At 43.7% G+C, this 23,288-nt stretch overlaps 3 protein-coding genes across 24 annotated transcripts; 1 reads left to right on the top strand and 2 right to left on the bottom strand.

Moving 5' to 3' along the window:
* Positions 1 to 864: 864 nt before the first annotated feature.
* On the top strand, positions 865 to 5,712 carry LOC109779566 (uncharacterized). Of its 3 annotated transcripts, none has more exons than XM_073496416.1 (3): positions 865 to 1,049; positions 1,137 to 1,550; positions 1,678 to 5,712. In XM_073496416.1, the coding sequence occupies exon 3, from the start codon at positions 4,090 to 4,092 to the stop codon at positions 5,458 to 5,460; it is 1,371 nt and encodes a 456-aa protein (XP_073352517.1). In that variant the 5' UTR covers positions 865 to 1,049; positions 1,137 to 1,550; positions 1,678 to 4,089; the 3' UTR covers positions 5,461 to 5,712. The 3 variants fall into 3 exon arrangements, with proteins under 3 accessions (XP_073352517.1, XP_073352518.1, XP_073352516.1); XM_073496417.1 differs by lacking the exon at positions 865 to 1,049 and having other exon boundaries at positions 1,056 to 1,297; positions 1,466 to 1,550; XM_073496415.1 differs by lacking the exon at positions 865 to 1,049 and having other exon boundaries at positions 1,059 to 1,550.
* Positions 5,713 to 8,192: 2,480 nt separating this feature from the next.
* Positions 8,193 to 9,413, bottom strand: LOC109779565 (uncharacterized). The gene is made up of 3 exons (XM_020338184.1): positions 9,330 to 9,413; positions 9,152 to 9,205; positions 8,193 to 8,690 (listed from the first exon to the last, which is right to left on the bottom strand). The coding sequence occupies exons 1-3, from the start codon at positions 9,411 to 9,413 to the stop codon at positions 8,193 to 8,195; spliced, it is 636 nt and encodes a 211-aa protein (XP_020193773.1).
* Positions 9,414 to 12,014: 2,601 nt separating this feature from the next.
* Positions 12,015 to 22,291, bottom strand: LOC109779572 (uncharacterized). 20 transcript variants are annotated; one of them, XM_073496411.1, is made up of 20 exons: positions 22,150 to 22,291; positions 21,197 to 21,348; positions 21,016 to 21,093; positions 19,905 to 20,069; positions 19,754 to 19,794; positions 19,240 to 19,300; positions 18,967 to 19,143; positions 18,632 to 18,790; positions 18,379 to 18,531; positions 17,346 to 17,579; positions 17,100 to 17,255; positions 15,202 to 15,432; positions 14,978 to 15,106; positions 14,239 to 14,397; positions 13,992 to 14,144; positions 13,742 to 13,897; positions 13,494 to 13,649; positions 13,211 to 13,363; positions 12,965 to 13,120; positions 12,015 to 12,387 (listed from the first exon to the last, which is right to left on the bottom strand). In XM_073496411.1, the coding sequence occupies exons 2-20, from the start codon at positions 21,334 to 21,336 to the stop codon at positions 12,321 to 12,323; spliced, it is 2,724 nt and encodes a 907-aa protein (XP_073352512.1). In that variant the 5' UTR covers positions 21,337 to 21,348; positions 22,150 to 22,291; the 3' UTR covers positions 12,015 to 12,320. The 20 variants fall into 20 exon arrangements, with proteins under 20 accessions (XP_073352512.1, XP_073352511.1, XP_073352513.1 ...); XM_073496410.1 differs by having other exon boundaries at positions 13,211 to 13,366; positions 13,742 to 13,894; XM_073496412.1 differs by having other exon boundaries at positions 13,742 to 13,894.
* Positions 22,292 to 23,288: the final 997 nt, after the last annotated feature.

Here is a 23,288-nt window from a genome sequence, read left to right as displayed (position 1 = left end):
CATAGAGATCAACTTCTTCAAGGACTTCATCATATTCTTTACTTTTAGAAGTTTCAACATAAATTGGCCTTCTTGAAGCATGTTGAACAGCACATTGTTGTGGCGGCCTTGCTCCAAGATTACCTCTCCTTCTTCTTTGATGAACATCTTCTTCTTTAGATTAATGTCCTTCATTGGTAGCAGGGGTACACCCTTTCTTATCATCTCAACCAGCTAATCAAATCTCCGATTAAGATCTTCACGCAGCTCTTTGATTTGTTGCTCTGCAGCATCCATCCTCTTCTCCAATTGCTCCATTGCTTTGCTACAGCTTGCTCTCGAAGAGGATAGCAAGAACTAGTATGGTTCAACCTGACTTTGATGCCACCTGAAGCAGCACAAAGGTTGTGGAGGAGCAACTCCACCTTGCTGCTACAATGTGCACAACACAAGTGTTGAAGGAACAACTTCAACGTATTGTGCTAGATATCGCTCTAGAGGCGAATGTAGGCCGATAGGGCAGCAAGGGTTCAATCCAAAACTCCTAGGACACAAGATCTACTCCAAGATCTTAGATAAGAACAACAAGTTCTATTATAGGTAGTGGATACATAGTCTGGTTTTACAAAGTAGAGGTGAGGACCTCTATTTATAGGGCTTTGGGAAGCCTTCACATACTTCTACTTATAGCTGGAACACTCTAGAAAACATTACTTAGGATTCATCTCTCTACTCACAACTACTTATAACTAGAGAACTCTAGAAACAGCGGGTAGGATAAAGAAAACAAAAGAAATACTACACTAGAGTGGAAGCATCTAGAAGTAGCCAAACATATCTGGCATGTGTTTTCTTTCTTCTCATTTAGCGTTCCTCATCATGGAGCTTGCTGCCTGGGCTCCCAAGTTTGTATTACTAAACAGTATAACACAGCTAGCTAGGAGCCTCCACGTCGCTTTGACGCTCTCAGCCATCGGATCACTCAAACGTACGATCAAGATCAGCTCTCGGCGTCCCAGGTTGCTCACGCACTGCACGCAAGTCTCGCGGGCTGCTGCTCCACAGAGCGAGTTAGTTTTCCTCTCCGTAATCGGGTCTTCGAAGGCCCACGCCTTTTCATTTTCTGAATGCTAACGCTAACAGCCCAGGTTGTCCAGGTTCCATCGCTATCCTCCCCATCTGTTCGTCGCGTGCCGCCGTTTCTGGCTCCTCGATGCGTCGCCGACCGCCGTTCTTTCCTCCTCGATGCGCCGTTGTTCCATCATCGGCGAGCTTCTTCTTCGCGACTGCCTCCTCACCGATTCCGTCCACCCGCCCTGTACTCTTCCTCAGCAGCCCCTTTTTTTACTGTTTTTTCATTTCGTGTCTTGTATCGTTTGTCCGTGGCGGCTGCGGCGGCAGCCGGCGCCGTCGACGACCTCTCTCCAAATACGGCGACATATATGGGCAGCGGTGGGATGTTTTCTCACCTTCCTGTGCGTGGCAGTGTTGCTGTGATGGCAAGATGATACGGGCGACGAGGGGATGGGGCCATGGGGGTGACAGTGCTACTCTTCTCCGTTGAGATCCAAGTGAGCAGTTATTATATTGCAACTGTCCTACATCTGACATGAGTATATGTACTGCATCTGCTTCATCGTTTATTTATTTTTCTTTGCAAGAAATAATGAGATGATCTTCCATATCTTTTTGTTTTAGGCTGTCAGCTGTGCTTGATTAATTAAGGTGTGGGGTACCTAGAGTAATCACAAAGCGTGGATAAGTGACCATCCAACACTCTGGTCTGCTGCTTAGACGTCATGTCTTATTCATGATTTGGAGCTACAACATATACACGATTAAAAATGAGTGACCAGAACACAAGTCGATGTAGACAGTTATGATCGAATTATATATACATTTGTATCATGGTATCTCAGTGGCAGGAAGATATATTTGTCTCCAGAAGTGACCCATTCACTATTTGTTGATGGGAATTTTTATTTCAAAAGTTTTGATTGGAAAAAGAGATACAGCTCTGTATCTCATATTTTTAGCAACCTGCAAAAACCAAGATCTGCTGTTGTATTTATATTTTCTGTGGTATTTGATCTAACTTCCAAGCCATAGTCGTAAAATATCATATATAATGATTAGTATAATTGTCAATGGTAATTATTCATTCCAGATTTTCAGCTATTCTTTATCAGTTTGTCTAATTCACATCTAGATGTTTTTTAAGGATGTCACATCTAAGCTTCCACAAATATATAATGCAGCAACAAAAAATAAAAAAACTAGGATAAAAAAACAGACCACAAATAAAATGGTCATCAACTTAGATGTGACATAACTATGTCACAGCTAGATGTGTCCTAGACAGACCCATTCTTTATTCGACCAACAGTTTGACATATACAAACTGACAAAATTGTTGGGGAGGAGCACAATTATGCTACTTTATTTGCAGCTATGTGACTCCTCCCTGTTTTTCTCACAATGAATAATTTCTATTTCCTCTGTTTCAAGTGTTTGTTTCCATTCCCCTGCCAAGACAGGAAGATATGGTGAGTATATTCACTGATAGGCTCGGCAACCTGTGTATTGAATTTTTGTACTTCAGTTTCTTTCTACTTCTATGATGTTTATCTTATCTTTTCTTGCTTACAATTTGATCGGGACCTTTTGTAGCTGCCACGGGGATGATTAGAGGTAGCATTGTAGCGACGTAGAGCATACACGTTTTTTATCCTTATTAAGACATCAACCGGTTAGTTCATCTTAGTATTCACCATGTGCTGATATTTGCATTTCACTATTGTTCATTTTTGCACAGTGAAAAGGAATAGGAGTAAATTGCAGAAAACCATCAGTTTAAGGGCTAGGTTAGCAGAAATCACTACGTTACAGTTTCTTGGCAAAAAACACCAACTCTCTCGTAAACAATTTGCAAATACCACTGATCGGCGGATCGGGCACCGATAAGTGGATTTATGACAGGTGGGGCCCGGTTTTTGCCGACGTGGCGCTGTCAGCTGGTCGGACAGCCGTTAGACGCTGTTAGACGGCGCCGTTCGTTCTGTTTCCTCTTATCCCCCGTCTTCTTCCCCCGTTCCCCCCTTATTCTCCCCTGTTCCCGGTCGTGCGGCGCACCGTCCCCGCCTCCCGTCGCAGACATGAGTCCGGCGAAGTCGAGCGATGCTGGCGGCGGCGCCCAGCCATCCACTGGCGAGATGTGCGGGAGCTCGAACCCTACGAAGGCGACGGCAGAAGAAGAGGAGGAGGAGGACCCGCAGTACTCGGTGGAATTTAGGGCGGCCAGATCATTCGCCGCGGCGGTGAAGGCAAATCCAGTTGGAAGCCAGCACATTGCTTCAGCTTTCGGCGGCGTCTAGTGAGATCCCAGTCCCATTCCCCTCCCCAATCACATTCCCCTTCTGTTGCTAGGGTTAGGGTTAATGTAGTTCTAGGGTTTGTGTGTGTTGTAGTTCTAGGGTTTATGTGTGTTATAGTTCTGTAATTAGAATGATATAGTTCTTTAATTAGATGCTTACAACTAGGGTTTCTGTAAATAGAAGGATATGAATTGTTGCACTCAAATGATGTTCTGCTCTGGTCTGTACTAGCTTGCTTCAGTTTTCTTGAAGTACTTATAGTGCACTATTGTATTATTATTTGCAGTCTTGAAGATGAGGTTTGGGAATTGAGGATGCATTTTCATGACAGAGATAATATTGAAAGGAGTATGATGATGTCAGACATCACATATTACAATTTGGTAGCACTTATGGAGACAGAAGGGTATGGTTTTAGAGATTATATGTATTATGTGAGGGACCCTGGGCTAGGGATTGAAGGAATGGAAGAAATAGATGATGATGATAAGTTAGAGGAAATTTTAGACCACATAGCAGAGGAGAATAACAAGATATTGAATGTGACAATAGTTAGGGCCAGTGCAGAGAAAGTTCCCAATATAAATACCAGTGTTAATGTCATTGAGATGCAGACCCCAATAGAACAAATTGGAGAGCCCAAACTGATCAGATTGATGATGAAGGAGTGTTGTTCAATGCTGAAAATGTGCATGTAGAAGCTGAGAGTTGTGATGCAGGAGGAGAACAAGAGCCAATGCCCTTGCAGTTTGACACACAGCAGGGCAGAATAAATGTGAGCCTCGAACCTGCTTTAGGTGACGCAGTAGTGGAAGAATACCATGTGAATGACAATTCAGAGGAGCAACTGTTAATAGAGCAAGAAATGGAGGAGAAAGGGAGAAATGAAATTGAAATGTTTAGGAAGAACAAGAAGGAAAGAGCGAAGGAGACTTGTTTGAATAGGAAAGCAGCAGTGATGGACAATGAAGAGGATAGTGATGATGATGATCTGGTAGAATATGGTGATATCTTAGCTAGGCTTGAGGAGATGACAAGACAGAGGAATGACCCAGAACTTCATTTTGAAGGGGACACAGATGTTGAGGAAATGTGTGACTCAGAGGTGGATGATGAGCTGTATGTGCCACAAGGTGAAGAAGAGGATGTAGAGGAGGAAGAGGAGGAGGAAATGGAGGAAGAGGAACAAGAGGATGAGCTAGGGCAAGATGTACCAAACAAGAGAAGGGCCAAGAGACAAAGAAAAGGTCCAACAAGCAATTCACATGGGAGTATAGAACACATGTTTGAGGAGGACTGGATTCCATCATCTGATGAGGACAAGAAACCACAAGACCTTGGTGTGGAAGATGATGGTGGTGCTGAGGCATTGGCATATGTGTTGCCCAATGGTAGAAAAAGCAGAGCAAAGAAGATGAAGAAGAGGTTATGGTTTGATGAGCACAGAGCTCATCCAGAGGAGAAATTTGTGAAGCATCTTTGCTTCTTAAATGTGTACCAGTTTAGAACTGCACTTCAAACCCTGCACATTGCTCAAAACAGGAACTTTGTCTACCATAGAAACTGTAGTGATAGGGTGATAGCACAGTGCATAGATGAGCAATGTCCCTTCTATATAGCAGCTTCTCAGATTGCAAATGAGAAGTCATTTACAATTAGGAAGGTGTATTTAGTGCACACATGCCCTTCTATGTCAGAGAACACTAAAGTCACTGCTAAGTGGGTTTCAAAATTCTATGAGAAGGCTATCAGAAATGACCCATGCACAACAATCACAAGTATTATTAATACTACAAAGAGCAAGTATGGTGTGGACATATCAACACACATGGCATACAGGGCAAAGAGGGCAGCAAAGGCTGTTGTGTTAGGAGACCAGAAAGCCCAGTACACCAGGATTAGGGATTATTTACAGGCTGTGTTGAATACAAATCCAGGTTCAAGATGCATTGTGACAACAAGATATCTGAAGGAGCATCCAAGCACTAACCCTAGGTTTCATGCACTGTCCATATGCTTGAATGGATGCAAAGAAGGGTTTCTCAATGGCTGCAGACCATTCATAGGTAAGTCAATAGTATTTGTGCTAAGTGCTACTAATGTTTGATTTCATGTGCTAATCAATTGTGATTTCATTTATTTGTTGTAGGTCTAGATGGTTGTTTCATCAAGCTCACTACTGGTCAACAAATTCTAGCTGCAACTGGAAGAGATGGGAATAATAATATTTTTCCCATTGCTTTTGGAATTGTTGATAAGGAGGACACTAACTCCTGGACCTGGTTTTTATACCAGTTGAGACAAGCATTAGGTGGAGAATCTGGGAAGTTTGGGAACTACACAATAATTTCACATAGGCAGAAGGTAATCAGTTGTAATTACTTTCTTTATTTACTTTCTTGTATTTACTTTCTTGTATTTACTTATTGTACTATCACACACACAGGGCCTTTTAAAAGCCATTACCAGAGTGTTTCCCAATTGTCCCCAAAGGTTTTGTCTTAGACATATCTATCAACACTTTCAAAATGCTGGGTTTAGAGGGCCTGAATTAAAGCAATACATGGATGCAGCTAGTTATTCATACACTGAACATGGTTTTAAAACTGCAATGGCTGAATTAAAGAATGAGAGTGAGGCTGCTTGGGAATGGCTAAGCAAAATACCTAAACACACTTGGCCAGACATGCAATGGATATGAACTGCAAAACGGACTTAGATGTTAACAATCTAAGTGAGGTTTTCAACAAGTGGGTTCTAGATGTCAGGGCTAAACCAATTAGGACCATGGTGGATGGAATTAGGACAAAGTTAATGGTCAAGTTCAATGCAAATAGAACAAAGACTGAGACTGTAAGATGGAAAATTTGTCCAACATATGCTGAGAAATTAGAGGAAGCAAAGAAGTTTGCAAGGAACTGTCATGCTTTGATGGCTGGGCCTAATCTTTACCAAGTCACTAGTGGGGAGAGAACTTATGATGTGAACCTACAACATAGGACTTGTGGGTGCAAGAAGTGGGATATGACAACAGTTCCTTGCAATCATGTTGTTTCTGCCATACACAAGGCTAAGCTTCAGCCAGAGGACTTTGTTCATGATTTCTTCAAAAAAAAGATGTACATGGCAGCTTACAGTCCCATTATATATCCTGTACCTGGACCTGATATGTGGCCAAGGACAGACAGTATGGACATTGAGGCTCCAGTTTTCAAAGAACACAAGGGAAGGGCACAGACTAAAAGGAGAAAGGGCCAATATGAGAAGCCAGCTCCCAAAGACACCTCAAGAATGGCCTCAATTACCTGTTCTAATTGCAAAAAGGTTGGCCATAGATACACCAACTATAATGTTGCTTTGAATCCCTCACTGGCAATGAGAAAGAACAGGCATGAGGTAACCAATGTCCTAATATTGACTATTTGATGTTGCTTTGAATTCATCTTCCTGTTCTTACACTATTTGATCTTTTTGTAGCCAAGGAGCAGCTCCTATGAACCTGATGCAGCCACACCAGCAAGGAGGGCCTCTTCTGCTGCTAGTGCTGCTGCTACTGCACCATCACCAGCACAGAGGGCATCTTCTTCTTCTGCTATAGCACCTGGACCAGCAAAGAAGAGGGCCTCTTCTGCTTCTGCAACAACACCTGGACCACCAAAGAAGAGGGCATCTTCTGCTTCTGCAACAGCACCTGGACCACCAAAGAAGAGGGCCACTTCTGCTGCACCACCACAAAGGACAGCTGCTGGTAGTTCATCATCTGGTGCAAAGGGTAAAACAGCAGTAACTAGATCTTCAGCTGCTGCAAAGGGAGCAAGGGCATCTTTCTTGCCTCCAAGAACAACTGTTGTTTCCCAAAGAATCAGGAAGCCCACCCAGAAAATTAGAGATTACTTGACTGCTTCAGGTGCTCCATGGGAATGATGCATTTTAGGTGTGTGAAAAATCTTGTGATGATGGTCAGTTTGGTTGTGTGTCAAAATACTGTCAATTTGGTTGTGTCAAACTACTGTTGAGATGTTTGGTTGTGTCAAAATACTGTCAATTTGGTCAGTTCGGTTGTGATGATGGTCATGTAGTTGAGATGTTTAAGTTAAGTTGTGATACTATAATGCTTCAGATATCTTTTCTGGTATTTTGTGATGATGAGTTTATCATACATTTTGTGATGATGAGGCTAGATGTCAACAAAGCCATCAAAGATGCCAAAAAACCCTAGGTGATGGCTAGATGTCGAGAAAGCCATCAAAGATGCCAAAATACCCTAGGTGATGGCTAGATGTCGACAAAGCCATCAAAGATGCCAAAATACCCTAGGTGATGGCTAGATGTCGACAAAACCATCGAAGATGCCTAAAAACCCTAGTGAAGGCTAGATGTCGACAAAACCATCGAAGATGCCAAAATACCCTAGGTGATGGCTAGATGTCGAAAAAACCATCGAAGATGCCTAAAAACCCTAGTGAAGGCTAGATGTCGACAAAACCATCGAACATGCCTAAAAACCCTAGGTGATGGCTAGATGTCGACAAAATCATCAAAGATGCCTAAAAACCCTAGTGAAGGCTAGATGTTGACAAAACCCCCAAAGATGGCTACAAACCTATTTGATGGCTCAAATACATAAATTCTAAACAGATCAGATTTCATCCAAATACTCTAAATACCATCACATTTAGCATTAATTCAAATCCATACATAATCATAGTACTAGATTAGTACTTTACAGATCCATAGTTCAGGAAATTAAAACCATAATCTCATTACAGCACAGCCAACCACACCCTACAAAAGGTAAGCAAATGCCAAATGATAGTGCCCTCTTCCACAGCCAGGTGATCATTCATTTAGGATGGCCTTGATCCCGTGCAGCTTCAAATTGCTCTCCTGCAGCTTCACATTGCTCTCATGCAGCTTCACATTGCTCTCTTCAACACTCTTCTGCAGCTCATCAATCTGGATCTGCAAGTTCTTCCTCTCTTCAGCTAGCTTGAGCTTCATGTTCCTAATGACACTGGCCTGAGCAGCTACCAGGTTCTTCACCATCTCATACTTCTCCTCCAACTTCTTGGTATCAGCATCTGTCTTTTCTATCTCTACCCTACGTTGCTGGGCATCCACAAGTGCATTGACATCTTCAACTAGCTTCTCATAGCTGGCCTGTAGCTTTTTCTTCTCTTGTGTCAGGTTATGAACTTCAAAAGAATTCATCAGAGTGTCCTCAGCCCTCTGTCTCTTGTTGTCTTCATACATCAACCATAACTTGTGCAATGCATTCTCAAGGGTATTGGGCCAAGCAGGATCAATCCATTTAACTAGTCCACAGTCTCTACCTTCCTGAAATAAGGTAGTATTCAAAACCATATTAAAACCTTTCATCACAACCAAAGCTAAAGATATTATATTTAAAAACTCCCAAGATAAAGTACATCAAAAAGAAAGCACTGATGTTCTGCTCTCAATTATACAATGATGTGCTGCTATTAGGAATAAACTAACCCATGCATCCACTGTACTTTAATCTAATTAACATTGTTGCCAGAGTAAAAAATGACTGCCTAAACACTCTCCTCAGAGTAAACAATGACTGGCTCAACACTCTCCTAAGAGTAAACAATGACTGCCTCAACAGTCTCCCAACTTAACAATAAATAAACAATGGCCAAATCCTAACAATGATTGTGCTGTCACTTAGAAGCATATACCTTCTGAGCGCAACAGAGAAACCTCCTCCCAGTTAGAATTCCTTCAAAAGCAACGCGCCTCTCTGCTAACTTCCCGTGACCATGGCACAAAACCTGCATTTCAACTTCAGGGCCCTCAAAATCGGAGTCCTCAGTTGAAGCAGGGACCTGGGAGTGCAAAGAAATGCATAACATTTCATCAGCTAACACACAAGCTCCTTTGAGAAAAATATCCCCAAATCGTAGAACAAACCCTAACCCTAACCCTAGGAAAATATCCCCAAATGCATACCTGCATTCTGCCGTCGTCAGAATCAGAGCTGATGTACTGCCTAGTGTGCTCGCTGCTGTCGTCGCTTTCACTCCAGGACACCATGACGATGCGGCGGCGGCGCGACGCGGAGCGGAGCGGCCGGCGGCGGCGAGCAAGAACAGAGCGAGAGCGAGAGCGTGCGAGAGCAAAGTGAGAGTGAGAGTGAGAGACAGAGGAGCGAATCACTTAAGTTCACGTGCGAGAGCGCCGTCTAACGGCGTCTAACGGCTGTCCGACCAGCCGACAACGCCACGTCGGCAAAAAAGCGGGCCCCACCTGTCATAAATTCACTTATCGGTGCCCAATCCGCCGATCAGTGGTATTTGCAAATTGTTTACGGGAGAGTTGGTGTTTTTTGCCAAGAAACTGTAACGTAGTGATTTCTGCTAACCTAGCCCTCAAACTGGTGGTTTTCTGCAATTTACTCAAAGAATAGTGTTATGTGGGCATACGATGATGTAGGCAAGCTCCAGTGAGGCTTGCGTGCATCATTTTCCTTATTGGGAAGGAGGAGATATCATATGTTAACTCGCTAGATTGTTGGTAATTTGAGCCTCTCTTGCCCATCCCTCATATTATTGCATGTGTTGCATTGTACATAAATAGCCTATTTGTAGAAATGAGATTCTCTTTAGGGAGTATTACATTGTGCATGATATATTATATCCCCCTTTTGGACGTTTTGGTAAATGATATTTTGAACCATACGAACTTTACGATCTGTTATGACAGCTCAACATTTCTCAAACAATTGTATTGTTACTCTTCTTAAGATGGATGGGCGCGGCAACGCGTGCCTATATGGTCTAGTGTATATAGAAGACCGAGAAAGGAGGAGATTCGTTCGGTGGAAGAAGAAAAAGGATAAGGTTGTGTCGGAGCTAAATCCGGCAGATCTCGGGTAAGGGGTCCCGAGCTGGTGGTCTCTGCTAGATGGTAACAGGAAGAATAGGGACACGGTGTTTACCCAGGTTCAGGCCCTCTCGAGGAGGTAAAACTCTACGTTCTGCTTTGATTGTATTGATGCGGATGGAGTACAAAGTACAATTGATCTACCTCGAGATCGTATGAATGAGTCTGAAAAAGTCTTGCCTCTATGGACTAAACCCCTCGGCTTATATAGGGGCCGGGGGTACCTAAGGTTACACACGGTCGGTTGCATCTAGAGATAAACATGCCAAATATTTGAATATGCCTTGAAGTGTGCGCCAAGTCTCGAAAAATTCCATCTTGAGTACGACGAAGGTCATGGCAAACATCAAGCATGACCTATTCTTCGGTTATAGGTGGGTCCTCGACCCGGCCCATGATGAGTGGTAGGCCGACGAGATGAGTACCCCCTAATCCAGGACACCGCCAGGTTGTGTGCGATGTGGGCCATGGGCATGAGTGCGCTAGCGAGGCGACCGTCTGAAGTTCTTCTGGTCAACCAAAACGAATCGTTTACCTTTTGGTTATCGATGAGCAATACTTCTTTCTGGGGAGCACCTATTCGTCACATAACTAAAAAAATGTTTCAACAATCACTTTCTTTTCTGATCATCAAATTGACATTCAACGGCTCACTCATCCTCCTCAAACCCACTCAGCCATGTTCATCTTCTTCCTCGCGCAGTTGACAGCCGACCTAGCCCTAACCACCTGCCCTAGGATGTTGCTGCAATCTCTTTCATTTGCACCAGGATGTTGTTTTATGTTTTTGTTATGTTATGGTACCTTTGACAGTGGGTAGCCTTCTCTTTCCTCCTCCACAAGAAAAGATTCCATGCTTTCCTCCTCCTGTCGACGCCACCGCCAGTCCGCCTCATCTTCGATGGCCTTGGACCATGGAGGTGCGGAGAACCTCGGCCCCCCACCGGTAGGAGGGGCCCGTTCTCGTTCTTGTTAAGTTTAGCGTCTTGGTTGGGGTTGCGTGGTGGCGACGATGTCCCTCAGTTGGAATACTGTATCCCACATTCTATCCCCATTCAGATAGTGTGTCTAGCTTCATCAAAGGGTGTGTGGAGGTGTGTCTCCGTCGGATCTCGTGAGATTCAGTCAGAGCTGGTCTTTAGAGGATCTGTTTGGATCCAGTCTTCGTTCGTCTTCATTTGGGTGTTTACAAGTTTGGTCCTTCCGATCTACGACTTTCTTCATCGACGATGGTTGCTGCTCTAGTGCGGGTCATATAAGGTCTTAGCACGACAACTTCCCGACTGTCTACTACAAAGTTTGTCCGGCTCCGACGAGGGAAAAGCGATAACGATGGCACGCCTTTGGCTCACACTAGTGCTTGTAGTCGTTGCTAGGCGATCGACGGATCTGGTTATAATTTTTATTACCTCTGTTCCTACAACCCAAAAGCGGTCGGACCTTTCCCTGGACACTGCGCAAGTAGAAGCTACATGCACCGGGCTGTTTTTTTTTCTGGTGTTTGATGTTCCTTGTACTGCCATGATTGAAGATAAATATATTGTAAGTTTCTTAGGAAAAAAAAGTACCTTTGACAGTGGAACTCGATCCTTCTTTTGGATTGCATGGAAAAGAAAGAGAGAAACGACAGTCGACCCACAAAATACCCAGGCCCACAGGCCAGAAGCGGAGCAAGCTACTCCCTCCGTTCCATACTAAATCAGCGACGAGTAATATGGAACGGAGGGAGTAGAAACTAAACAGCATCATGCATTTGTGATTTGCCTACACTCTTGACGTCCATTGATGCATGCCCAGGCTTCTCTCAAACATTTGCTGCCCCGACAGCAACAGATCCAACATTAGAATGTAGTTGAGTACATCTAATGTGCAGTTCGGGCTTGCTACCACCACCACATGACACAAGCAGGTGGCAGCAAATGGTTTGCTTCTCATCTTACTTCTTAAAATACTACTGCCACATGAGCACCAGTCAGCCTTACACACACAAGGGACTGCATCCCTACACTTCCATGATCCCATCAGTCGTTGGGGCAGGCACGAGTCTTGTCCTCTGAACTAAGATGGTCGCGGCGACCTCCGGCCAGGGCAGGGGCTACGGCTACCGTCATCTGTTGCCAGCTTCCTGCAAATACACGAGATTGTCATCACAGCTGTAGTGAAACAGCGACCTCATTTTCGCCAAAGGAACATTGTACACGCTAATGTGTAGACATAAGCCCTAGACTAATTACTCAACTCTTAACAAACGGTTCCGGTGCATTATACCATTGTCACTATGCGGAACACTCAAGAACCAACATCTATAGTATGATATGTACATTGTAGCATTACCAATCAGAGGTCTTTTGATGTAAGGTGCTCGGAAAAGGCAAAATAGAAAACCATTTTTCTAACATTTTGGCAGATAATGCAGGGTATAGGTTATACAAATTAAGTTGCAAATTCTCAATACGTACATAATATAGGTCCGGTAGACCATAAAAATCTGTAGGCTGATAAAATACCAAGTTGGTGTATGCCCAAACACATAATCTGTTTGTATCCAATACAAGTGATCAGGATGTTTCTCAAAAAGAAACAAGATAGATGAGATCTACCAACCAAAACATCAACCTGCTGCGAGTTGCAACCTACAAACTGCAATATCATAACTACGATATACCACTCACATTAAGCAGTACTCAAGGAGCATAACTTACTCATTGCAACCATTATCAACATCACGGAGGTCATTTCTATCAGCAGGCGTATATGACCCCCTCTTCTTATTGTCACCATGTTCCTTTAACTGTCTTGGTGATTTTCCCAGGTACTCTTCCTTTCTCTGTCCGGAAGCTGAGAAGTCACCTCGCCTTCTTGACAGATGGAGTATGAACAACATTAGTACTGGAATAGCGTAGCAAGATTACACTCACATTGAGCAGCAGTGAAGGAACATGGCTTACTCTCTCGAACGATTATCAGCATCGGAGCGGTGGCTTCTATCATCGGGAGTATACGATCCCCTTTTCTTATCATCATCATGTTCGTTTGATTGTCTTGATGATTTTGCTCTGTAGTCCTCCATTCTCTTTCGGGAAGCTGAGTAATCATTTCGCCTTCTTAGGAAGGTGAGGTATAAAAAACATTAGTTCTGGCATTACCATAACAAGATTACACCTGTCACATGCTAAAAGAAGTAAGATTACACTAATCAGATTTTAGCAGCAGTGAAGCAACATAACTTACTCTTTGGAACCATTATCAGCATCACGGGGGTCATCTCTATCATCAGGAGTATAGGATCCCCTCTTCTTATGCTCATCATGTTCCTTTGATTGTCTTGGTAAACTTGCCTGGCGCTCTTCCTTTCTCTTTCCAGCAGCTGAGTAGTCCTTTCGCCTTCTTGTGACAGTAGAGTATAAAAACTATTAGTTCTGGATAGCATAACAAGTTTACACCCGCCACATTTAGCAGCATGAAGGAACAGAGCTTACTCTTTGGAACCATTATCAGCATCACAGAGGTCATTTCTATCATCACGAGTATAGCATCCCCTCTTCTTATGCTCCTCATGTTCCTTTGATTGTCTTGGTAAACTTGCCTGGCGCTCTTCCTTTCTCTTTCCAGAAGCTGAGTAGTCCTTTCGCCTTCTTGGGACAGTATAGAGTATAAAAACTAATAGTTCTGGATAGCATAACAAGATTACACCCATCACATTTAGCAGCATGAAGGAACAGAGCTTACTCTTTGGAACCATTATCAGCATCACGGAGGTCATTTCTATCATCACGAGTATAGGATCCCCTCTTCTTATGTTCATCATGTTCCTTTGATTGTCTTGGTAAACTTGCCTGGCGCTCTTCCTTTCTCTTTCCAGCAGCTGAGTAGTCCTTTCGCCTTTTTGAGATAGTAGAGTATAAAAACTATTAGTTCTTGATAGCATAACAAGATTATACCGCCACATTTAGCAGCATGAAGGAACAGAGCTTACTCTTTGGAAACATTATCAGCATCGCGGCACTCCTTTCCATCATCATGGGTATAGGATCTGTTCTTACCGTTATCATATTCTTTCGACTGGCTTTGTGATTTTGCTTGGGGAGGCTTTTCCATTCTCTTCTGTGAAGCAGAGTCAGGTCCTGCACGCCTCCTGTGAACAACATACACCGTTATTACAGAGGTGTAAATGACCAAAAAGTACTAACATTAACATATGATCAACATGGAAATAAATCAAAGCTGTGCAAACAATGCATGCAATAAAATATGTCTATCAATACTAAACAGAACACAATTTAGCAAAACAAACAGCAAGCGGTACGATGACATTAGAATGAAAATCATATATGCAACAACCTTTACTCTAGTTAAAACAGCAAGTTTCTCCCCGGCAGACTATATACTCTGATGCCAGTAAATTACTCAACTCCCCAAGAAGGTTCTGGTGCATCATAACAATGTCAGAATAGCATATATGTACTTCCCAATACTCAGAATGAAGCTGAGTTTAGTAGGATATCTTCAATCTACTGTCAACTGTGACTGTTATACAGGATGTGCTGTAGAAAACATCTACATAAGTAATATTGTGACGTGTGAGCTGTGTCTGGTAGACACCGCTAAGGATTAAGAAGATGAAGTTTGACATCCCAATAAGTATAACAACAGAAGTTCTGGGAATAGCAGATTACCCCAGTCAAATTTAGCAGCAGCGAAGGAACTGAACTTACTCATTGTAGCCATTGTCAGCATCAGTACGGTCTATTCCACCATTATCCTCACGTTCTTTTGTCGGTCGTGGTGATTCCGCCCTGCACTCCTCCTTTATCTTTGGGGAAGCAGAGTAGCCATCTCGCTTTCTTGGGGCAGCAGAATATGAAGATTGAAAAACATCAATTCTCTAAAGCATAACTAGATTACGTCAATAACATTTAGCAGCAGGAACACAGCTTACTTCTTGTAACAATTAACAGCATGATGTCGGCCATTTATATCATCAGCAGTACATGACCTCCTCTTTTCATCCTTGTATTCAATGGACTGCTTTGGTGACTTTGCCCAGCTCTCTTCCTTTTTCTTTGGGGAAGCAGAACAGTCATCTCGCTTTCTTGAGCGTGATCCAGAAGATGGTCTGGGTGACCTCCGGCAGGCATGGGACCCCTCATCGTCAGGTGTTACCGGCTTCCTGTTGACATGCAATTGCTACTATAAAGATACAAACATAAAGAAAAGGAATGTAAACCATTTACTCGTATATGACCACATAGAAATAATGCACACACCTCACGTAAATAATCCTAAACAATGAGCAGTACGATGGTGCAAAAAACCAAAGGTGCAACCACAATCCTGTCAGAAGTCAGAACTAAGGTGAAATCAGGACTTTTCTAGCCAAAAGATTATACTGCATTGTAAAAGCTGATGCCAAGGGGCTCTCATTCTCTTCCTTCCCTTCTCTCTCCTCCTCGTCTCCTTGAGAGTCGCCTGCCCTAGCCCGGCTCCTCTCCCCTTCTCCTCCAGCGGCTCCACCGTCCAGAGTGGGCATGGGAAGGGAGATGTGTCGCTGCTCTGTATTGTCGGGGTAGATCTAGGTCATCGTGGTTTGCCTTGATAGCGTTTGGCTACATGCCGTTGAGAAGCTTGGCATCGGCGCCCCTGAGCGGCGACCGGTGGAGGCCTCTACATCTAGTTTCCATCCATGGTGGACGGCAGCTGAAAGGGGTGGATCCAGCGACGGCTTTGAAAATAAACTCATGTGGACGACGGATCTAGAGGTTTTTCGAGCTGCTCTGACATGCTCTCTTAGCCGCTGCTGTGGCGTTAGGGGAGAGGATGGCGGATCTGGCTCGGGACATTGCAGAGCCGGCATGCCGAGGGGTTATCGGCTGGCATCGGAGCTTTCTCATCTTCCTCTGCGCCGACCTCCGCCGCCGGAGCTTCAGATCAAACAAAGATTTGCCTCCGACGAGCAATTTGGGCGACTTGGGTGCAACGCTGGCTTCATGTAGATTTGCCAGCAAACTCCGACCTCCCCTTCTTCAACCTCCAGAAGAGAGGCCCTATTTTCCTTGCCCTACGCTGACAAGGCTGTGGCCAAGGCATCTCCGGCGAGATCACCGGACAATTCAGGAATCGATTGTGTTTTTGTGTTCTCTCTTGGGGTCCTGAATGTAAAACGGAAGGACTTGCTTGTAATTTCTTTGTTCTTTGTGGTCCTCTGCGCAGTGTTATAATACTTTTGTTAACTTAATGCCAGCTCTGGGAAAGCTGATGCCAGTGAACTGTACACAACTACACACGTTCTGGAAAAAGGTACTGAACTCTGAAGGTTCTGGCGAATGGTGTACTCACTCAGAATTAACATGCATCGAGAAGGATATGTAGCCCTAGAGGAAAGGAAGAACTTTCGATATGATAATGTTTGTGAAAGGAAGAGTAGACCATTTTCATATATTTTGGCAGACAATATAGTGGTGCAGGTTATGGCTACGCGAGAAGGCTAAATAGATCACCCATAGAATTCAATTAATATAGGTCCAGTAGACCATAATACACTCCTGGGCGAGAAAAAAAATTAAGTCTGTACGCCCAGGTTTGATCACAAACTATATGTTATCCAACACAGAGGATCAGCTATTGCACACACATGATTGGTGCTGTACAGGTAAAAAATAATCCAAAAAGGATAACTAACAACTATCAATTTATTGCAGGCTGTAACCGATATACTGAAGCAAGGGGTTAAAGGGATGAAGTTCAAGACACCAATAAGTGTAACACCATTAGTCCATTAGTCCTGGATTATCACAACTAGATCATGCCATTTAGCAGCAATCAAGGAAGAGAACTTACTCTCTGGAACCATTAACTGCATCATGGTGGTCATTTCTATCATGAGGGGCACAGGATCTCCCCTTTGTATCCTTGTTATATTCTTCTGACTCTCTTGATGATTTTGCCTGGCGCTCTTCCTTAATCTTTGGTGAAGTAGAGCAGTCACCTTGCATTCTTAGGTCAGGGGAGTATGAACATAAGTTCTGTATAGCATAACTAGATCATGCCAGTCACTTTTAGTAGCAGTTTAGAAACAAAACTTACTCGTTGTGACTATGATCAGCACCATGACAGTCATTTCTATCATCAGGAGTATTGGATCTCCGCTTCCTATGTTTATCATGTACTTTTGACTGTCTTGGTGATTGTTCCCGACGCTCTTCTTTTCCCTTTGGGGAAGCAGAGTAGGCATCTCGCCTTCTTGAGTGTGATCCAGCGGATGGTCTGGGTGACCTCTGGCGGGGACAGGATCTCTTAGCATCAGTTGTTGCCTGGCTCCTGTCAACACACACATTGTTACTACAATGGCGGATATGTACAAAAGGAATGCAATTAACCATTTATTCATATGACAACCATACAAATAAATCTGAACTGTGCACACAGATCATGTAACCAATCCTAAATAGAACACTGTTCAGTAATACAAACAGCGAGCAGCACAATGGTAATAAAAAAGCATGGATGCAACCACAACCATGTCAAAACAATAGCTAAATGCGATAATTTTTCTCACCAATAGATTATATATGCTGATGGCAATGAACTGTGCAACTATGTCCTGGAGATAATTACTAAACTCTAAAAAGAAGGTTCTGGGGCATGATATCAGTGTCACTATAGCGAATAATGTATACTCACACGGTAGTAACATGTTTCTAGTAGGATATGTAGCCCTATCAAGATATAAGTACTTCCGATGTAACAGATCTCAAGAAAGACACAGTAAAAACTTCATGTATTTTGACAGATCTAGTGGTATATGTCATGGCCTATGGGTATGCGACAAGGCCAAAATATCATACATGAAATGCAAGTAGTACAGATTCAATAGACCGCAATACACTATTGGTCGAGAATAAATTAAGTTTGCGTATGCCGAGGCTTACATCACAAACAATCTATTGTCGTACACAGATGATTAGCTATTGTACACACAAGATTGATGCTGTACTCAAATTGTGCAGTAAAATAACCTTTAGATAAGATGACGTAACTACATACATGTATTAGTTCCATATTAGCTAACTAGATATTTCGCAGTCACATTTAGTAGCAGTGAAAGAAGAGAACTTACTCTTTGAAACTATTATCAGCATCACGGCAGTCACTTCGATCATCACGACTATAGGATCTCCGCTTCTTATCCTCATCATGTTCTTTGGACAATCTTAGTGATTTTGACAAGCGTTCTCCCTTTCTCTTTGATGAAGTAGAGTAGTCATCTCGCCTTGGAAGGAGAGCATGGACAACATTAGTTCTAGAATAGTATAACTGGATTACACAAGCTGCATTTAGCAGCACAGTAGAAACAGGATGTCAGAACCTACTCATTGTGGCCATTGTCAGCATCACGGTGGTTGTTTCTATCAGGACTAAAAGATATATGCTTCTTATCCTCATCATGTTCATTTGCCTGCCTTGGTGATTTTGTCTGGCACGCTTCCGTTCTCTTTGGTGCAGCAGAATAGTTAGGTGTTGCCCGCCTCCTGGCCATATACAGTACTGTTACAGAGGTACAAACGCCGAGAAACAAGCAGCACTCGGTTGGCTAAAGGTATGTGTCCAGTCCACACGCGCTCAAGGACTGGCCTCCTCAGGGTGTCCTCATGGTTGTCTACTTGTCTTGATTAAAATTTAGCAGCAGTGAAGGGACAGAACTTACTCATTGGAATCATTATCAGTGTCATGACGTTCACTTCTACCACCAGGAGTACAGGATCCCAGCTTCTTATCGTTGTCATGTTCTTTTGATTGTCCTGATGATTTTGCCTGGCACTCTTCCTTTCTCTTTGGTGAAGCAGAGTAGTCACCACGCCTTCTTGGGGCAGGAGAATGTGACCTACAGTGTAGGTGAGATCACTTATTAATAATAAACCAAATATTTCGCACACTTCTTCATGGTGAGGCACTCATTTGGCAAGATTCGCTGAAATACCGTGATCTATCACGACCACCTTGGCGAGGAGAACGGGAGTGTGAACGAGAACGAGACCGTCCTTCAAGGAAGATAGCAATTTATCAATATTGCAATTTGTAGCACATGGTATAGACTCATTCTAATACGATATTAATTTTGAAAAGGAGATTTTTCTGCCAGATACCAGCAGGCGTGGCCCTGGCAGGAAAACTACTGTCCGGTGAAGATAGAACCAATGAAAAGGAATTGCAATATATATACCAGGGCAGCCTTGTGCGTGTAGCTCCCGCTTGCGCAGGTTCCGGGAAGAGTCAGATCACTTTGGGTCTTTTGTAGGCATACAACTAAATGAACCATGACTCTACCTTTTTGTGTTCATATTTACTTTAGAGTTTATCTAACATCAAAAGATAAAGTGGGGAGCTTACAGTTTCTATCAGTAAAAGAAGATCACCTAAACTCCCCAGAATTCGGCAAAGCATCATGATGAAAAGGACACACAAGTATAGCAGATGAAAATAAAACAGATTACCATGGCGAGAAAGATCGTGCCCTTTAGAACCAGAATGAACTCTGCAGTGCAGGAACACAAGTTAAAAAAAATAAAACATACAAATTTTCTCAACAAAAAAGAAAACAATGAAACAGAAGAAACTTCCAACATAGTGATTGGTATGGCCTACCTTACTCCAGTTCGTCTACGCATGTCTTCGGGCCTTTTCCGTTTATCTGTGGCAGGCTCAACTTTAATCTCACGTCCGCAAAACAACTTATGGTTCATGTGATATTGCGCCTCAGAAGCATCATGGGAGTCAAAAAACTCAATAAAAGCAAACCCTTTTGGCTCCCTGCACAGCACATATGTTAATATGATAATTATAAAATGTTAGATAAATAATATTCAGACCATGCTATACAAATTAAAAACACATATTGATAAAAGGTAGTATGTGCCCGACGAGTTACCACCACAGTTTCGTATAAGCTAACCCTGTACGATTCTTCACAAAACACAGCCAATAACTTACTAGCATTTCCACCAAAATAGTAGCGAGCTTCCCAAAAACCAGTTGAGAGCCCATGCTATTCTAGTAGCCAAATTTGTTGTATAATCACATCTTCATAAAAACGATTCACTTCAAATTCCTCAAATGTTTGAAAAATCATCAAAGTACTTGAAACCAACTTCTCACAGCTATAACTTTCACATGGAAGGTCCAGTAAAACCATCATCTCTTCAGAAAATCAATTTTGCCAACAAACCGAATCTTGTCTTCCTAGAAGAACTTCTCGCACAAGACTCTATCTAATCACATGTACTTCAAGACATCCTGGAAATCATTCCAAAGAGTGATTCACACCAGAAGAGAACACATAAATAGCAAAAGATAAAGTACCTATATCCTCCGTACTCTATAGGTTGTTAAAATTATTAAGTTTGAGACTTCAATGAGTTACTAGGCTTATACATTTATCATAAATCTATTCTGCAATATTTATGGATTTTGCAACAAATACAAACAAAAGGAGGAAATAGGGTACACGTGGGGCTTTTATGCAAAATTGATATGTCACTGGTCAGCTTCTCCATGCAGTATGTAAGGACTCAAGAGTTTGGGGCCATGCAGACATTAACAATCATTTTTCCATATGAGCAGAAGAAAAGCACCCCAAAAGGTTGCTCTTCTAACTCTTCAAGCACATCAGTAAGAGAAAAGCTGCTGGATCTTCAGTGGTCGAACATGCCTAAATGTCTAATGAGAGAAAATCAGTTGGCGCTTCGGTAACACTTACCCACTGTAGTAATCTTTTGGCATGTAAATATCCCGAACAGGACCAAACTTTGCAAAAGGAACTCGAAGATCTTCATATCTGCAGGAAATTGTGAAAATCATGAGGACGAGCAAGTTAGAAACCACAAACATGAAACATGGCCCAGTATAAATAGCAGGCGGGGGGGTTCGAAATTCTGTACCTGCAGTTATGAGGGATGTTACGCACCAAGAGGCTTATAGGACCTTTTTCCTTCCTTCCTCCTTGCTCATCAGAACTTCTCCTAGGAGTGCTTCGTCGCCTGCCGTCATCTCCGCCCTTGGGAGAGCGGCTCCTCACCATTGCTCGTGGCACCTGAAAACATGTCACCACTAATCATAACTATGCACCCACATATCATTCACCTTGTCCATGCAGGCGACTCGTGGTATTGATAACAAGCAATTCAAAATTGCACCCACATTTCATCATATAATTGTAAGAGAACCAGATCAACAGCATCAGCTTTCATGATGAGTCATCTGAATCACTAATAATTACCGGCACTAGTGGCAGCATGAATATACGAATAGCTTTATCCATGGGAAGATGAGGACTTGCTGATTAGGGCATAAAAGATAAGCAGTGACATTAGGATAGGCTCTCAAGTGTAGTTCTATCCCTGCATTGCACAAAACTAACTAGTCAATCCAAGATGTGCAGAAGGCGCCCCTGATCAAGGAAGGATGGACTTCCACACAATGACACAAGGCAGTGAGAAATCAAGAATTTTGTAATTTTGTAAAAGAGGGGGTAATATTGTAAGGAAAAGGGAACCCACGCTTCCGAAACAAACTAATGCATCTAGGTTTCATTCAGACACCCGTACTAATCGGATGAACTGACGCAGCGGCTTAAAAACAAGGGAAATTTCGCAACAGAAGGGAAATCAAACGCTAGCACGCGCCAAGATGAGATGAGGCGCGTCGGTTCCGAGCCCCGTGCCTCCCGCAAAGAAGCCTAATGTGGGGTGGGTGCTGGAATTTTCAGCACGACACGGACCCTATCTACAGTAGTTAGTTGTAGGGCATTCTGCCCCCCCCCCCCCCCCCCCAGAACCCAAATACTTCATCGCCGGGAAGAGAGGGAGAGAGATAGAAGAAGGGGTGGGGTTACCAGGATGGTGCAACGCCACCGCCGCCGCCGCCGCCGGCGCGACCTGTGCCGGAGTGGTGGGGCAGGACGTACAGGGACCGGGGACCGCACGCACGCGAGGAAGGAGGCAGACGGTGAGAGAGAAATGGTGGCAGTGGCAGCCGACTCCGGTGAGGTTGGGTGGGGGTTTTTCTTTTATTGGGCCTCTAGGAGGCCGAGTTATTTTGGTTATGGGCTTCCTTTCATGCCTGGGCTTGCAGATTTAGGACACGTTTGTATTCGTTTTGTAACTATATAAACCCTACCATCCCTCAAATCCTCATCTTTTCTGTACGCTCCCACTGCGGTTTTCCCCTAGTTTTTTAGGGTTCCACCTTTCCTTTGGCGATCTTGCACTAGAGTCCACGTAAAACCTCGCCGATCGCCGGATCACTCCGGCTGCCGGTGAGATCTACCACATCCCCGCCGTGCACGTTCGCTTGCATGGCGGATCCAACGCGACAGGAGCCAGGGGGTCAGGAGGAAGCGATGGCGGCGGAAGTAGGGTTAGGTGCAGGGGGCCGATCGGATCTGAAGTACCTGGGGTTTTGAGTGGAGAGATAAGCCAAGATAATTCCATGGCGGATGATGGGGGGATGAACAGCTCGCAGGCAAGGAGGAACGCATCTGACGGAGGGGAGAATGAGCATGGCGCGTACTTTGGACCGGGGCCAGATCTTGAAGATTAGTTCGCCGGGATGAAGCTACATGGGAAGGAAGAGGAGGATCTGGATTTCTCGGAGGAGGTGGAAGACTTGATCAAGGATGTTCGCTGGTTAGCGTTGTTCCGTGTTCATACGACAAAACCGTTTAGCCATGCGGCGCTATTGACGCAAATGCGAATGCCTGGTCGGCGGCGCAGGGTGTCACCTTCAACATCAAGGGACCCAATCTATTTCTTGTGCAATGCCACTGTTTGGGAGACTGGAGGAAGATCATGGAGGGAGGGCCGTGGCTGTTCCGGCGGGCGCCCGTGGTGCTGCAGGAGTATGACGGTTTCTCTGATGTTAATGGTTATAGACTAAACAAGATCCCGCTGTGGGCTCGAGTCAAGGGCTTGCCTGATGGCCTGACAAGGAGAAGGGAGCTGGCGGAGAAGGTAGCTGCAAAGGTGGGAGATC

This window comes from Aegilops tauschii, chromosome 4, assembly GCF_002575655.3.
Source record: "Aegilops tauschii subsp. strangulata cultivar AL8/78 chromosome 4, Aet v6.0, whole genome shotgun sequence".
Taxonomy (NCBI): Eukaryota; Viridiplantae; Streptophyta; class Magnoliopsida; order Poales; family Poaceae; genus Aegilops; species Aegilops tauschii.
Note: the sequence above shows the minus strand (reverse complement) of the source record. Positions and strands in the feature narration are given on the sequence as shown.